General features: G+C 51.9%; 2 protein-coding genes across 14 annotated transcripts in view; one reads left to right on the forward strand and one right to left on the reverse strand.

Moving 5' to 3' along the window:
- The window catches only part of CDC14B (cell division cycle 14B), a 122,279-nt gene extending 113,458 nt beyond the window's left edge, over nucleotides 1-8,821 (forward strand). For 7 of the 11 annotated variants that reach the window (XM_036904414.2, XM_036904409.2, XM_036904410.2 and 4 more), the window contains one exon: nucleotides 208-3,935. Coding sequence is in view for 10 of the 11 variants with exons in the window: in XM_036904409.2 (XP_036760304.1) it covers nucleotides 208-244 (37 nt within the window). In the remaining variant the exon portion in view is untranslated. Of the gene's footprint in view, nucleotides 1-207; nucleotides 3,936-6,554; nucleotides 6,619-7,512; nucleotides 7,656-8,772 lie in introns of those variants that run through there. The other 4 variants (XM_036904412.2, XM_036904419.2, XM_036904416.2 and 1 more) reach the window with 3 other exon arrangements.
- Nucleotides 8,822-11,613: 2,792 nt separating this feature from the next.
- Nucleotides 11,614-13,471, reverse strand: part of HABP4 (hyaluronan binding protein 4) — a 47,181-nt gene continuing 45,323 nt past the window's right edge. For all 3 annotated transcript variants that reach the window (XM_036904424.2, XM_036904423.2, XM_036904422.2), the window contains one exon: nucleotides 11,614-12,176. In XM_036904424.2, coding sequence (XP_036760319.1) covers nucleotides 12,120-12,176 — 57 coding nt within the window. In that variant the 3' untranslated portion in view covers nucleotides 11,614-12,119. The remainder of the gene's footprint in view (nucleotides 12,177-13,471) is intronic.

Genomic DNA, 13,471 nt, shown 5'->3' on the forward strand with positions numbered 1-13,471 from the left:
TTCTGCTCTGCCTTCCTCCCGTTTGTCTATACTTTATGGTCAACATTGTACTGTTTCTTCCAAAGTATTTGTTGTTCAAGAATTTTACCGAGTGTAGACTCTTCAGCATGTCAGTATTTTTATTACATTGCCTTCCTTGTCTTTGATAATTACATACAGGCCACTAAAGACATTCCTGGTAAAATCCTTTTTTTTCTCCTCCTGTAGTCCCTCCATTTCAAGGACTAAAACAGTCTTGCGTTAAGTAGAAACCTGTGGCCAGAACTGAAGGAAGATTCTAGGAACAGAAACCTACAGCTGGACTTGGCACACTTTATTTGGAAACAAACAAAATTGCAAAAGCCTTAGCTGCTTTCCACCTAAGAAGTTTATTCAATGAGGACAGTGTCCACTGGAGTTTGAGTAACTACTTGAGCTTGGGTACAAGTGATGGCTTGGAGAAGGCCCAGCTCTCCTTTTGTCAAAATGTCTCCAGTTAAAGGATGAGAAAAGCTGTTGTAAATTTATTCTCAGGTGTAAATATCAAAGCCCTCTGCTCCCAGGAGAGCCGACTCGTCTGCGTGGTACACGTGTGTCCCTGTGATGGCAATCATTTTAGCTGCTGGCCTTCAGAAGAACTGAGGATCTTATGAAGGTTTTTAAAGTATTTATTTTCTGTTCACCCTGTGTCCAAATTTATAAAGGAAAAACAGGCATTACTGAAACGGTACTTTGTGTAATTTGATAACTGTCTGGTTTAATCATCTCCACTGTAATATTTGTAATACTGTTGTAATGGTAACTGTGAGGTACCCAAGCTGCTTGTCTTCCACCAAAGAGTGCTTTATTAACAAGACTGTGAAAACCGTGTTTTCAGACTGTCTCGTGTTGGATACAAGTGAGAACCTGCAGGAGTGCCAGTGGGAGCTTTGGAGGCTCCAGGGGAGACACGGCTGCCAGTGGGAGGTTTGGGCCTGAAGAACGCCAAGGCCGCCCATTTTCGGTTGCCCAGTCATACAGATTAGTCACATTTTCTTCCATGCATAAAAAAACCCACACTGTTGGTTGGTGTTTCCCCTGGAAACAAAATCGAGTTACTGCCTTTTTTCTCAAGTCTCTCTGCAGTATTGTGGACTGTCTTGTTATGTGATGGACCCAAGCCGTTCCCAGGTCCTTTGGCTGCGGGGAGAGTCTCTCGCACCTGGGTACCAGGGGTCTGCAGTGGAGCCTCCCGTTGTCTTTGGTCAGGGACTGTGGCTCCTAACTGGAGAGTGTCTTCTCCCCTCGGCCGTGCGAAGCACAGCAGAGTCTGAAGGGCAGGACCGGGGCTGGAGCTCTCCATGTCCTCATGTCTTCCCAGGATGCCACCCGCTCTGCTGTTGACCTGCCTGCCCCCTTGATGGGCTCTCGCTGGGCAGGACCCAAGCGCTAAAACAATCTACTTGATGCTAAAAAAAGTGGGCCCCAGATACAAAAATATTTTGCAGTTACCCTGGCTGCGTCCATCATAAGAAGTGGAGGGTGTTCATGACTGTGTGTCCTCCTAGCCTGGAGAACGGGCAGCGGCAGCCCTGGTGCAATCTGATGGCCAGTAGAGAGCAGACGCCTTCCTATTACGGGGTGAGTGCATCAGGTCAGCTGGAAATTCCATTTTAAAAGCTGCTGAGTAGCAAGTGGCTGGAATACACAGATTAATGCCTGTTAATGCAAAAAGTAATTGAAAGGCCAGGGCTCCCTCTGGACTTTACCCTCCTGGAGTGAACTGTAAGGTGGGCTGGCTCTGCGGGGAAGGTGGAAGATGCCTTTGTCTTGGCCGGACAAGCCGCGCCCCCCATCAGGCACTGTGGGGGTGGGGTCACATCAGCTTTTAAACACTGAGGGCAGATCTCAGAGAAACAGTGGTTTTCTGTCTCTGGAAGTGGATAGACACAAAGACCCACTTGCCTGATGGGAAAACTGCCCTTTATTTAGCTCTGGGTGGGAGGGGAAGCATTCCATTTTCTGACTTGTCCTGGGAGACAATACTAAATACTCAGACTGTGCCCATGCATAAAACTGCATTCTCAGGGCAGCTCTTCTTCCCTTGACACTTGTAAAGGCCATCTCCTGCATAGATAATCTGGGTTGAAATACTAATGTTGGAACCATCCTCGGTTGGCCTTCCCGTATGTCAAGCAAGTCAGTGTACTGTCTCCCTCATGGTGAATAAGCCACTGGTGTCCTGGCGAAGAGGAAGAAATCCGGGTTTCAGTGTTAACCACAGTACTTTTTATTTTACAAATTGCCTTTTCTTGTTGGCTGCTCAAATTTCCAGCCAGAATTCCTATCACTGTGGCTCTTTCTAAAAATGCTTGTATTTAACAGGCTCACTGAAATGAGTCAGAGGAAACTAGTGATTAGGTAAAGAGGTGTTCAGTCCTTACACACACAGGACTTAAGATTGTGCTTCCAGCGTGTCGATCCCGTAGGTGGTTAAACTTGCCCGGCACAGACCTCAAATCCAGGCAGTCCCGGGCCTGACAATGGGAAGTTCCTCTTGCTGTGCACGAGTGGACTTTTGCTTTCCCTCCAACCAAAACTTCATCTCACCCAGAATCTTCTGAGGTTCTTAATTGCAAGTCCTTGTTACAGAAGACTTGTTGCTGTGGCATATGAACAGGGCCTGGCAGATGGAGAGATTCCTTTAAACTTAAGAGCCTTAAATAGCTTTGGAACTACCCCAAGACAGTTTCCATTGGAGTTAAAATTAGAAGGAGTATTTTTAGGTGCCCTTGAAGGTTTTGGGGGCTCAAATCATCACAAGTGGGGGATAGACCAAAGGACCAGTGTCTGCCAAACTGGGTACCTAGAAATGCAGATAGGCTTCTGTTTTATAATGCTGAAGAAAACTAGAATTCTCTCCCAGCTGTCCGTGAAGAGGGGGCGGCCCTGGGCAGCCCTTGCTACAAGTAGCCTTCCTTATCCAGCACTTGCTTCCAGGCGGCCTTCTGTGCTTCTAGTCTCCAGAATTTCTCTGTTCTAAACTTGACCCCTTAGCCTGTCACCCACCCACTTCCTTCCCTGCCCTCTTCCCCCTCTCAAAGGGGTGATTTCTACCTCTTTTCTTGGGCCCAGACAGGTTTTGGATGAGTTCCCAAGTGTTCTCAAGGCATATGTGTTTGCCCTTGGAGCGTGCTGCAGCCCGTCCGGGTCCCTGGGCGCTGTGGCCGGGAACCCTGGGGCCTTCCCTATGCTTCAGCCCCCACTCTGGGCCAAGCAGTGCACGCCTTTGATGTTTGTTCTGAAAGTAGCTTGACTGCATCTCTTCATATATTTTTAAAAGTAATCATTGCATTTTGGAAAGCAGTGCTTATCAAAAACAACTTTTAAAAACAAGGTTTAATTCTTTAATAGTTCTCTCCCACTGAAACTGTCCCGGTGAGGTCAGCCGCTGATCTTATTTCTCCTTAATCTGAGTGTTCTCCATGTCACCAAGTGGAAATGCGCAGATGTGTTCCAGAGCCTGGACAGTTCACCTGCTCTGTGCAAGAAGTTACCTCCTTACATGCCCAGTAGAATTAACTGTCAGCAGATGAGTTCATCTGATATTGTACTGCAGTTTTATATTAATAATTTGCAGACTTTTATCTAACCTGCACTCATGTACAGATTATTAGAAGTTTTAAAATGTAACTGATTAATCAGTATTTGATCAATTAATGTCTTGATTTTTTAAATTAAAATGTATATTTCTAATCATATTTTATAAACCTGAGAGACCTGGTTGAATGAGTGTTTATTTTCCTGAAGGTGTTTTTAAGAAAAAGCTTCATAATGGCCTGTAAACTTTGCATATCTATGTAGTTTGATACATATTGTCACGTTTGAAAATCTTATGTATTGTAACTGGTTTTATACAAAATACCAAACAGTGGAAATTGTGTTATTATAATCACATTAAAGGTATTCAGCAAACAGTCTTGGTTCATTGCCTTGCCATTCTGAGTCATGTGGGCAGTGGTTAAAATGCGAAGCAGATGCAACCCTCTGTGTTAGTTTGCTAGTAAAATACTACAGACTGGGAGGCTTAAACAACAGAAATTAGTCTTCTCACAGTGTGGGAGGCTGGAAATCCAAGAGGAATGTTTCTTGAGTGGGGCTGTCTTCTGGTGCCCTGTTCCTTGGGCTCTTCTCTGTGCTCTAATTCTGGAGTCCCTGTCTGCCCTCATGTCTTAGGACACCAAGCAGATTGTATTAGGGTCCATCCTAACAGCCTCCTTTTAACTAATCACTTCTTTAAAGGCCCTGTCGCCAAATATGGGCACATTCTGGGGTGTGGAGGGTTAGGGCCTCCACTAGGAATTGTCGAGGACATAGTTCATTCTGTGACACCTTCCCCGATAAGCCTGAGGTGGGGCTCCTCCCGCACACCCACCACCTGCTCAAGCAGGGTTTGGCTCTCCGGAAACAGTTCCTAAAGACAAGACACGTGTAAATCAGACCTCTGGGGTCTTGTAGATAATAGGTGGGGCACTTTCACATTACCTGCTAAGGTCAGGACTGAAGGGGGGACTGGGCTGGAGCTCTCCACGTCCTCATGTCTTCCCAGGATGCCACCCACTGTGCTGTTGACCTGCCTGCCCCCTTGATGCGCTCTCACTGGGCAGGACCCAAGATCTGATGCCCACACCGTTATACAGAGGTTGTGTCTAGGACATAGGAGCTTGTTCGGTTAGGGAGAGCTGTCCAGTTCCCTAAGGAAGTTAACTTTGATTCACGCCAGGATGTGAGAACAGACCACAGGGCCCTGCCGTGCCACCTCTGTCCACACTCCCACCAGGCATAAGCACCCCAGAGTGTGCTTTGCAGACTCTGCCCTCTGTTGGGAGCCTCAGCATCTCCCAGTTCCCCCAGGGCTTGCTCCAAGGCTGGCGATGGGCTGTGTGTCCACTGCTGACCTGCTGCTGCTCAGTGGGTTGGCATGGGCTGCACAGCTCGATGCACGAGTGCTGTGAGAGGCAGGCTGGCTGGAGGGCCCTGAAACTTGTAAGGCTTGCATGAAACCCCAGGCTGGGCCCTCAGGGCTGTGCAGTGTGAGGGCAGGCTGCAGAGACCCCTTGCTTCCTCCTGTTTTCAGCCACACCATCCAGTGCCCATCTACTGCACGGACAACTTGCTAATCTCCTCTGCTTCCATTTAAGTAAAGTGGGGATAAAAATAATTCTTAACAGTATGAGAATTAAATGAGATTATATATGCAAAATGTTTAAAACTATCTGGCACATTGCTTTTGATAAATTCATTTTCTCTAGATAATTAGTAAAGACTGATTTTGATAAGATTATGGCCCCTCAGTATCTGATACTTTTGGTAGCTGCAGCATAATTTCATGCAAGGGTAATGGTATAAGTGTTTTAAAAGAGGTCAGAATATTTTGACTTTTTTTTGAAGGGAGAAACTCAGGTGCTGCAGGTAAGTCTCGAGCGTGGTTTGTTTGGAGGCAGGGTGGGGGTGCAGGTTAAGTGGAAAGGCCCCTTCACGAGGCCCACGAGTGTAGGGTGAGAGCAAGGTGACGCAAAAGGAGCAGTGCTGTGCCCCCTCAGACAAGTTCTGGTTTTTCTGTGACTGGAGATCCCTTATCTGCCTCCAGACCCTCACTGTCCAGCTGTAAAGTGTGGGGCGCCCGAGCACGGTCCCGGGGCCAGGGCGCAGCATAGCATCCATCTGCCGCGTCCTTCTCTTCTACGTGTCTCAGTGTGGCTGTGGCACATCAGAAGGCAGGGTGGTGGGAGGAATTCTCCAGAATGTTGCCTTGACCTTCATGCCATGACCCCCAACAGTCAGTCTCTGCCCATCACTGCCCGTGTAGGTGGCTTCACTTCATACTGTTGGAGCTGCATGACCGTACTTGGATGTGAACTACTGGGTGCTGAGGGAATTCTATCCTCTTAGGACAAAGTCTTTAAAAAGACGTTGCTAGGTCACAGATACACAAAACTGTTAAGCTTTTGAAGTACACTGTCACAGCAGTTGAGTAGAATTCTAGTTCAGAGCATGGGTTCGGGACCCAGACTGTCTGGGTGCAAACCTTTGCTGCTTATCAGCTATATGATTTGGGCCAGGATGACTAGGGCTAATACGGTTGTATAAGGATTAAATTAGTTAATATTTGTTCATTACAAAGAACAAGTGCCTGGCACATACTAAACCACATATTGTGTGTGTTTTTAAAAATACAAATACTGCCTAAAGGCTCTCCCACAGGACTGTGACAAAGGGCAGCCCCCTGTACTCCCTCACCAGCTGCTGTTGAGACACAGATGAGCTGGTCACGCCCCAGGGCCCTGGGTCCCAGGTTGCTGTCACTCTCTGCTCTAGCTGCCCCCTTATGATTAGGGTCTCTTGTCTTGTAGTCGCACGGTGTGTCCCTTCATTTTGCTCAGCTTACTGGGAGAGTAGGTGGACCCTCTGGGCAAACCCTCCCAGCTTCCTCTGCCAGCCCCAGGCCCCTCACTGGGACGCTGGCCCAGCCCACAAAGGGACAGCCTTCCGCGCTGCCTTTCCATGAGTCTGACTGTATCTCATCTCTTTGCTAGCAAGTCTGCATGACTTTGACATGCTTCAGGATGACAGGTGCTCCATCCACACTGGAACACCCAGGTAAGGAGGCCTCCCGCCCTGTGCTTGCGGCTTGGCTACCAGCAGGGTCCTGGGCTTGGCCCCACAGATTCTTAAAATGCACAAATCCCATATTTTTAAACAGGTAGAGGCTTTGGATGGGAAAAGTGGAGAGGATAGTATGTTCTGTGCATTGTTTTACTTGGAGAACGACTGGTTCTTCTCATGGGTTTCTCTACATAACACAAGATGTTTCAGGCAGGACGATTTCTTGCATAGGGCTCTCCTGGGAATGCAGCCAGTCTGTGGCCCCAGCAGGGCCGCCTACTCAGCACCAGGCATGTCCCCCAGCCCCTGGTGACCCCGGTGTCCACACATGTGCAGCCCCCTCCAGGAGGCGGGGCTTCCCCTGCTGGGCACTGCTGGGACCTTGCTCAAGGGCGTGCTGTTCTCGCCTTGTTCTGCTCTGGGCCAAGCCCCTGTGGGCAGAGGAGGGGGCTGGAGGAAAGGTTTCACTTACAGAGCAGGTGGCAGGGCTCAACCCTGGGAGTAAGGTTCATGAGTGCTCCGAGACTGGGGTCCCCGAGACTTCAGGTCGAGCTTGGGTGGGCAAGCCTAGTGCCCTCCTGCTGGCCCTGGCTTATCTCCCTGAGGTGGCAGCCTGGAGGGTTCCCACGCCTGCTGTCTCCGTACTCTGTTGTGACAGAGCTGGGCAGCACAGCGGGCACGTCCTGAGTAGCATGGAGGCCTGTCAGCTTTGTTGGGCAGGGCAACCACTGTTGGTCAGGGTGATTCTGCTCTGGCCAACCCCAAATACACCTGCAGCTTCCTGAGTTCAGAGCATGCCCCGGGAGGTCCCTTCTCCACCCTTCAAGCGGCCTCGCCCCCCAGTGACCCCTTGAGATGGCTTCTGGGCTGATCTGCTCCCTTTTCCAGCGGTGGCTGGCTGTCCTGGGCTGTCACCTTTCTAGACAGACTTTTAATCTGGCTCGGACTCCGCGGGGACTAGACCTCCAGACGGTCTCTCCTGGACAGCCCGGCGCCCAGCTGCAGAATTTCTCCCAACGTGCAGCTGCAGCCTGTGTTTCAGGGCCCTACCTCAGCCTCTCAGTAAAAGAGTTGTTGCCTTGTTTTTCCACTGGGTTTCTTTGAGGTTTCAGTCCAGGGCCAAGGCTGAGCCTGCCTGTAGGTGCCCTGGGTTGGGAAGACACCCTCGCTAGTAGTGTGTTCAACCCCAAGCCCCTTGGGGAGACAGCCTTTCTTGAACTTTCTCAAGGTAGGGGCTCCTGTGAGTGTCTGGAGGAAGCTGGTCTGTCTCCCCAGAAGTGTTGAAAATGTCTGCAGGGTGCAGACAGACCCTCTCGGGCCTCACTGGCCAAGCGCCCCCTAGGGGCGCTGTCCATGCAGATGCAGTGTGAAGGGCGCCCCCTGCCTGTGAGCCGTAAATGAGCCTGTTCTCCAGTCTCCTGGGGATGCCCTCCTGGCCTAGGGACCCTTCTGCCTTGGTCACAGGCCCCTGGGTTCAGGTGGAGCGGGGTGGGGGGAGGTTCCCACCGCCCTCGCTAGGCCCCGACCACCACGTTGCTTCTCCCCACCTTGCTTTCCCGCTGCGCAAGCCCCTCAAGGTCCCTGCCCACTCCCACTGGCTGTCCCTCACCACCCAGCAAGTTCCGATCATTTTGCGTCGCTGAGAATTCAGAGCTCCCTCATAGAAAGGGCATCCTCCTTTGCTGCATCCTCCTTAGCTCGAATGCTGCCAGTGTCTGGGTGGGGACTGCGGGCCAGGGCCGCCAGCACAGTTGTGTGGGTCACCTGCCATGTGAGGTCTCCTAGGGCTGGGCACACGCTCTGGGCCACAGGGTCTGCAGCATCTCTGGTGGAAGAAGGTCCTTGAGGAATTATTTCCCACCTCCCTGTCTGAGGATGTTTGAGGACCGCAGAGCCCCTGGGAGGCTCAAGTGCAAGTCAATGCCTCTCCTTCCCAGCAGACAGGCATTTTGTTGGGGATTTCCTATCACCTGAGTCACGGCTAACCTGGTGGCCAAGGAAGAGGCTCGCCCATAGCAGCGGGAGTGGGGAGAGGCCCAGGGGCTGGTGGGCCTCGAGGCTCCATGGGGTCCCCAGAGAGCCTCAACTCAGGTGTCCTGTTCCCACCGCTCCTCCCCGGCGACCTTGAACCTGGTCTCTTGTTCCCAGAAGTGTGCCCTCTGCATGTGCAGGAGACATGTAAAGCTTCCTGAGGACACTCCTCATTCCACTGTGGTTCCAGGAGAGCTGCCGGGGTGGCCTCCCTCCTGCCCCTCTGCCGGGTGGCCAGCACAGCAGCGCAGGCTCGGGGGCTCAGGGCCCCTCAGAGGGACGTGTCTCTGACTTGCCCACCTCTCCCGCCGCTTCCCCCAAGCGATTGCTCCCGGAACTGGAAAGTTTGAGGGTATGTGACAAGGACACAGGCTGGGCGCTGAGCCGGTTTCTGCCCCCTCCCCGCCACCGCAGCCCGGGTGCTAGTGGGACCCAGCCTGCAAGGGGACCACACAGCGGCCGCTCGGCAGCTTAGGCACCCCGGAGGGCAACACCAATGGGGGTGCAGCCCGGGCTCGGAAGGCGCGGGGAGCGGTTTCTAGGGGCTGGCGGTCGGGAAGTTTTGTCTGCGCTGTATTCTACAACAAAGATTTTAAAGATACCTGCTTTCCCCTTCCTCGCTCTTTACCCCAGAAATGCAGACCGCTCTGGTGCCGAGCCGGGCGAAGCCTCTTCTCCTTGAGCACGTTGGTGGTGGGGGGACGGGGTCGGTCAGGTGAGGCGGGGCGGGGTCGGCGGCAGCCCCTCCCCGGGCAAAGCCGCTGGGAAGCTGGTGCCCCAGGAGAGGGCGGCAGGCTCTTCCCTCAGCAGCTGCTGAGACGGTAGTTCCCGGCTTTATTTGGGAGACTGACCTTCGGCTGCTGACCCAGGTCCGCCCGCCCCCACGACTTGCCAGCACCACACGGTGTGGGGCCAGGGGAAGACTGCCGTCACCTCCGAAGTACCCGTGTCCCGGTGAGCAGAGAAGGACTGAGACGTGCACACTCCAGGGACAGGCAGCTGTCCTGCTCCTTGGGCTGTGAGGGGCTTGCCTTGCACGCGATGCAAATGCCAAACGCTTATCAGCAACACGGAGCCAAAGATGAACTTTTCAAAGGAGCCCAGCCTGGCAGTAAAACCTTCCAACACAGATACCCTCCCCAGGGCCGAGGCGCCCCATCGCCAGCCCTGCACAGGCAGGAGGGAGCCTCCCTGTGAGGCGCCCCCAGCCCAGGCCCTGGCACTGTCGCCCTGGCAGGTGGGCCGGCGCGACATCAGGTTCTGGAGGGACCACATCAGCCTTGGGCCCCACATACCTGACCTTGCAGTTCAGACATCCTTATCTTCGCTTTCCAAGTCTTGGAGCCCGCCTCGTTGTTATGGGGCTAATTGGCTTAATGTAAGTTGCCAGCTGGAAATGTGCCCTGCCTCATGATAAGTGTGGCCCCAAAGGCCCAAGCACCTCCAAGGAGCTTGGCCTCCCCAGGGGGGCATTGGGGCCTGGAAGGCCTTGCCTCACAGAAGCCCGAATACACGCTCCACCCACGGCCCGGTTTTCCCTGCGGCACATCAGGGTTCCCCTGCTCTGCCTCTCCTGTCTTGACTGGCACCCACAGGACAAAACCCACCATCCATCTGCCCCACCAGCCTGACGGGTAGCCCTCATGGGCGAGTGGAGCCCTCCGCAGGCTCAGAAACACCCGGCCCCAAGACGGCTGCCTGGTACAGGAGCCCTCGGTGTGTTTGGGAAGACAAAGTGTTTGCAGATACATGAACCCAGTGCCACAGGCTTTTCAAGTGTTATAGCCCGAGGGGACTTCAGAGGGATGTTCTGTCATCCTCAGAGCCAAGGTGAGGTGGAGCGACTGAATGTGACGCTGTGAGCCTGCCAGGTGATGACAGCCTCATGTTGAACCAGCTCATCATTGTGGCTGAGCCTGACATTCATATTCATGCTAAGACTCAGATCAGGGGACTTAGGTCCACTGTCTTTTCCAGGGAGGGGGAATAAAACAATCTGTTGATATACTGTAGTACTTGGATATTAATAACAATAGTCCAAAAGTAGACTGTCACCCAGTTTCAGACAGTAAAGGTCTGGAACGGGCTGGAACAGCCAGGGTTCAGCTCTGACTATTCAACAAACACCACTCTTCTCACTGGGGCCTTACCCCCATTCTCCTCTTCATCTGGGTGTGATTGAAAAGGATTCAGCTTTCTACACACACAGTTAGGAGGGAAATACCAACCTTTATTTACACTCAGGTTCCCGTTCAGAGCTATCTGAGACAGTTTAGCAAAGCTGGAAAAAGCATAGATCCTGTGGCCAAGCTTCAGATTCCAAACAGGCATGTTTACTGTGTGACAGGCAAACATTCCCCACAGTTTCTTAAGCAAAGTGGGGGAGCTGCTGGCCCCACTCCTGCACCTGTGACAACTGCCCCGGCCTGGCCCCCAGCTGGCCACCTCACAGGGGTGGTGCTGAGAGCTCTGGACTTACCCAACCCGACCCCAAGCCCCTAACCTTGGGGACTGCGGGTGCTGCAGCGAGAACACACCGAGGTGCTCAGTGATAGCCAGCTGGGCACTAACCACCACTGTTGCCCAGGACACGGACAGAGGGCCTTTGTATATACCTATTGAGTTCAGATGCTAGTTTAGAAGAAGAAAAGGATTTGGTAGTAATATTGCTGGGGACCCTGTTCATTTGGTGGGTTAAATAATGTGATTTTAAAAATCATATGCTTAATGCTGACCTTAAAATCCACCCAACACTAGATATGCACATTTACACTAAGCATGTGTGCGTGTGTGTACACACACACACACACACAGGATCCACGAGGTTTAAATCACTGTTGAAAAAGTGAGTCCTTCCCCAATTCTGTCACAGAGTGGTGACCAGTAGCTGCAAACAGCCGCTTAGAATTATTGGTTAAATTAAAACAAGAACTCAAAAAATTATAGGAGAAGATAACATTTACAAGTAAACAGTAAATACAACTGCATTTTTATTTCTTGGTCTCTGAAAACTAGGCTGTGACTGCTTTAAATTAATGGTCCAATTTATATTCATCTCCTCTACTGCTAACGGACGCAGCCTTCCATTCCCTGTACAACTTATGGAGTCAGTAGGTTCTATCTTAGAAATTACGTTACTTCTGTGGATGAGTCAATACAATCTCTGTGCACACATTTTAGATATGATTCCCAATATCAACTGGAATTCCTGAGATAAAAAAATAATCACCATTCCTCATCTTCTTGGGAAAGTGCCAGGCTAAGGCCCTGACCGGAACTGCTGCTCCTTATCTGGGGAAATCCCTGTCCACACCCCCAGGCCAAAAAAGTGCAACCAATTCATGCTATAGGGGGAAAAAGCAACATCTATTGTTCTTAGAGTCTGATTCTCTTCCCCACAGCAAGAAAAGTCTCTTCATAGGTAGGCCCATGCTACTGTCAGCTGCCAGGGATGCAGGGCTCTCTCAGGCCAGAGCAGGGAAGTCTTCGGGGTCATCCGGGTTTGGAGCAATGTCTTGTGTCTAAAGAAGAAAAGTTTTGAAACCAACTGCCATTTCACCCACTCCCACTCTGACAGTGCCCTGTGAGGCACGGGGCCTGCCCTCACCCAGGGGAGAAGCTAGTCGGGGTGCAGCCCGAACAGTCAGGGCAGAGGCAGGTCCCTGTGGAAGGAGAGAGGCACAGGGTCACCCGTGGGCGCTGCTTCTGAGCGGCAGCCACATGCTGCCCGCACGCCACAGAGGTGTGTCTCCCTTCTCAGGCTTGCTGTCCCCTCTGCAAAAGGGCTGCCAGCACCTGCCTCGCTGCCTCCCCACTCCAGTCCTTACGGAGTAACCCTTTGTACCTGCACTTCCCTCATCCAATGAATGCCACAGCATGTTTACTATATGGAGACACATGGTTGATTAAAGACAGGTCATACCCTCGGGGAGCTCCCAGGGCTGGGGAGGAAACACTGAGAGTTCCAGTGTGCCCAGCATCACAGATGGCCTGGGAATGAGCACCCACAGCAGGGCGGCCTCTGCAATGGTGGTAAAGTACACATCACGGTCAGGTATAGTTTTCTGAAGAGAAGGTCCTGGAGATAAGCCTCAGTCCTGAGCAAAGAGGACACAGCCCTGAATCACAGCAGCGTGACAGGAGGGGTTGGGTGTGGGGTGGTCCTGAGCTGGAGGGGCACAGGGGGGTGGCAGGAGGGACAGACAGCAGAGAGGCAGGGATGCACCAGATCACCACGCTGCACAGGCCACACACTGCAGGAGGCTGGAGCACTGCTATTGGAAAGGAGCGAGTATTTTCTATTCCACAACAGATCCTTTTTCCAACCTGGCCTCAATTCTACCCAGAAAAAAACGTGTTTTTGTCTTGCTGAAGGGCAACAAAGTAGAGGCACTTGTCAGGGGCCACCCTGTGGAGTGAGGGAATCGGGCAGCAAAGGGAACACTTCCAAGACCAACCACAGAGCAGGGACTGCCCCAGAATCTCCAGGACTATACGGTGGCCCATTCTACTAACAGGGCATTGTGCCCAACTCCCACTAAATAGGCACCCATATATCTGTTCACAGAACATAGGTGAAGTGCCAGCTATATGCTTACATTATGCTAGGCATTGGGGAACTCACTACGAGCATGGCCTCCACTGGAAAGATGGCAGACGCTGATCAATAATCACACCAGCAAGGATTCAATTACAAATGGAGATAATGCTTCAAGGAAAAGAGATAAAATTCTTTGCTCAAGCAATGTGACCTGGTGTGGGAGGAAATGAGGCCAAAGAGGCCCTCCCTGAGGAAGTGAGATCAGAGGACCTGTTG

The sequence above is a fragment of the Manis pentadactyla genome, chromosome 3 (genome assembly GCF_030020395.1).
Source record: "Manis pentadactyla isolate mManPen7 chromosome 3, mManPen7.hap1, whole genome shotgun sequence".
NCBI lineage: Eukaryota > Metazoa > Chordata > Mammalia > Pholidota > Manidae > Manis > Manis pentadactyla.